The sequence below is a fragment of the Salvia hispanica genome, chromosome 1 (genome assembly GCF_023119035.1).
Source record: "Salvia hispanica cultivar TCC Black 2014 chromosome 1, UniMelb_Shisp_WGS_1.0, whole genome shotgun sequence".
NCBI lineage: Eukaryota > Viridiplantae > Streptophyta > Magnoliopsida > Lamiales > Lamiaceae > Salvia > Salvia hispanica.
Window position 1 is genome coordinate 24,903,919 of NC_062965.1, and position 2,820 is coordinate 24,906,738.

At 36.8% G+C, this 2,820-nt stretch overlaps 1 protein-coding gene across 1 annotated transcript; it reads left to right on the plus strand.

Annotated features, from left to right (window-relative positions):
• Positions 1-1,441: 1,441 nt before the first annotated feature.
• LOC125191636 lies at positions 1,442-2,573 on the plus strand. Its single transcript, XM_048089035.1, has 2 exons — positions 1,442-1,951; positions 2,034-2,573. Exons 1-2 carry the CDS (start codon positions 1,442-1,444, stop codon positions 2,571-2,573), a joined length of 1,050 nt encoding a protein of 349 aa, XP_047944992.1.
• Positions 2,574-2,820: the final 247 nt, after the last annotated feature.

Sequence of the window (2,820 nt, forward strand, 5' to 3'; positions counted from 1 at the left end):
TTTACACTTTTAACATTTTAAATCTGATATTATTTCAGTTATGTACTCCCTCCGTTACATAGTAATGGAGGCGAAACTTTTCGGCACGGAGATTAAAAAAAATTGTGTTAGGTGAGTTAAGTAAATAGAGAATAAAGTGGAAAATGAAAAAGGTAGAGAGATGAATAGAGAAAAAAGTAAGAGAGTAAAGTATGTGTGGAAAAATGTGTTGACTTTTACTCAAAAGGGAAATGACTCTATTACTATGGAACAAACCAAAATGGCAAAATGATTCTATTACTATGGAACGGAGGGAGTACTAAATTTGATATTATTTCAAAATTATCATTCTTCTTCTCTTTTGTCATCTTTCACTTTGTTTCTTTATTTCAATATTAGATTTACTTTTACAAAATTAAATTTTAAATTTCAGTTTTTAAATATCAATAAATTTTTTTAATTATAATAATTATTAAATAACAAAAATTAAAAACATAATCAATACTCCCTCCGTTCAACAATAGCAGTCCCATTTCTAAAGGGCACGGGTTTTAAGAAATTTTTGGAGTGTGTAATAAATGGTGTGTGATAGTGGAATTTGGGACCCACCTTAATTGTGTAAAATTTTTCCTTTTCATCTTAGCATGGAATAGAAATTGTTTCCATAACTTATTTTTTCCAAAATATTGTCAGCTCATATCATATCAACAACCAAAAATACAATGACTATTTTCATTTCCTGTTTTCAATATTCATGGATTTAAAATATAAATTGAATAAAAAATGAAAATTCAACACAAGCCAACTGCGTACGATTTCATCATGGTGGAAATGAGTTTGAATTAGCTCAAAATACAAATGGGGAATTGAAATTTTCAAATTTCCCTCTGCAAAGAATTTGAGGGAAATTTGAACTCAAAAAAGTACAACTACTAAGCTGCTATAAATACACCACCAACTTTCATTTAATACACCTCCTACCAACTCCAAATCTGAAAATCTTCCAAAAAAAACTCAAGAACACTTATGGAAATTTAAATCCCTCAGAAAAAATTCATCATAGGGATGGAAAATGGGCAAAGGCATACCCTACACATCAACAACAACATCAAGAACAATGTGGTGCAGTTTCTACTCAAGCACAGCCAGGATGGAGTGCTTGCAAGAGGGGCTGTAATGGAGGCAGCAGAGACTTTTAGCATCAGTAGGAAGACTGTGTACAGACTCTGGAAGTCAGCCAAGGAGCATATGCAAAGGGGAGAACCTGCAATCATGGAAGGAAAGATTAGAGGATACCAACATGCTGATAGATTAGACCTTGATGAAGAAAAGGTTAGATACTTATCCATTCTTGAAAGATCTTCCCTTAGAAAAATGGCTGTCAAGTTGAATGTTAGCAAGACACCTTGATGAAGAAAAGGTTAGATACTTATCCATTCTTGAAAGATCTTCCCTTAGAAAAATGGCTGTCAAGTTGAATGTTAGCAAGAGCACAGTAGGTTCATGGGTGAAGCAAGGTAAACTAAGGCCACATACAAATGCAATTAAACCTGCCCTCACTGATATGAATAAGCTAGCAAGAGTGAGATGGAGTCTTAGTCAACTCCAGCCACAAATAGCTGATGGTAAAGTTCCATATCAAAGCATGCAGAATATAGTGCACATAGATGAGAAGTGGTTCTATATGACCAAGTCATCAGACAGATACTACCTCTTGCTAGGTGAGGAGGAGCCATATAGGTCATGCAAATCCAAAAGATTCATCACCAAAGTGATGTTTATGTGTGCTGTCAGTAGGCCACTTTTTGGAAGTGAGGGCCAGGCCCTTTATGATGGTAAGGTGGGAATATTTCCCTTCACTGAACTTATGCCAGCACAAAGAAAGTCAAAGAACAGGCCAAGAGGAACCATGGAAACCAAGGCAATCCATTCAGTCACAAAGCCAGTTATGAGGGACTGCCTTCTCCACAAGGTATGCAACTTTTTCCATGCTATCAGATCTTAAAAACTTAATCTAGATCATCATTTAGCTACGTGTTTTTGATTGATGCCAGATTATACCTGCAATTAAGGCCAAGTGGCCTGTTTGGGCAAATAAAGAGATTTACATTCAGCAAGACAATGCCACACCACACATAACTGCCTTGGATCCAGAGTTTCAGGCTATTGCCAATACAGATGGATTTAAAATCCATCTGATTTGTCAACCAGCTAATTCCCCTGATACTAACATATTAGACCTGGGTTTTTTTAGAGCAATTCAGTCATTGCAGCATGAGAAACCATGCAAAACTGTTGATGAACTGGTGGGAAATGTGTGTAGCTCTTTTGCAGAGCTGTCACCACAAACCCTTAATAGAGTATTCATCAGTTTGCAAGCTTGCCTCAGAGAAATCCTACAATGCAGAGGTGGAAATGGTTACAAAGTTCCACACATCAACAAAGATAGGCTGGAAAGAACTGTGGGACTCCCTAATGTGCTGGAAGTGGAGGAGAATGTGGTGAGAGAAGTGCTGGAATACTTGCAAATGCCAGAGAACAATGATGGATCAATGTATGACATTGGTCCTCTATCAAATGCATTTGGCTTATAGGTTTGGCACTGAGCTTTTTGGTATTTTAGTCAGTCCCTATTGTATATGGAGTAGGGGGGCACTGATCTTTTTGGTGTGTTGGTCAGTCCCTACTGTGTATGGAATAGGGTGGCCTGATCTTTTTGGTGTGTTGGTCAGGCCCTAGAATATTTAGGCTAAGGGGTGTCTAGTGTTTTTGTTTTTTGGTGTATAGAATAGTGCAAAGATGATGTAAATGCACAAACTTATCTAATGATATCAGGCCCTC

Bases quoted from the DNA above. Each gene is read 5' to 3' on its own strand.
- LOC125191636 (XM_048089035.1), top strand. From the start codon at position 1,442: ATGGCTGTCAAGTTGAATGTTAGCAAGAGCACAGTAGGTTCATGGGTG. The intron at 1,952-2,033 runs GTATGCAACTTT...GATTGATGCCAG, and splicing joins GGGACTGCCTTCTCCACAAG to ATTATACCTGCAATTAAGGC.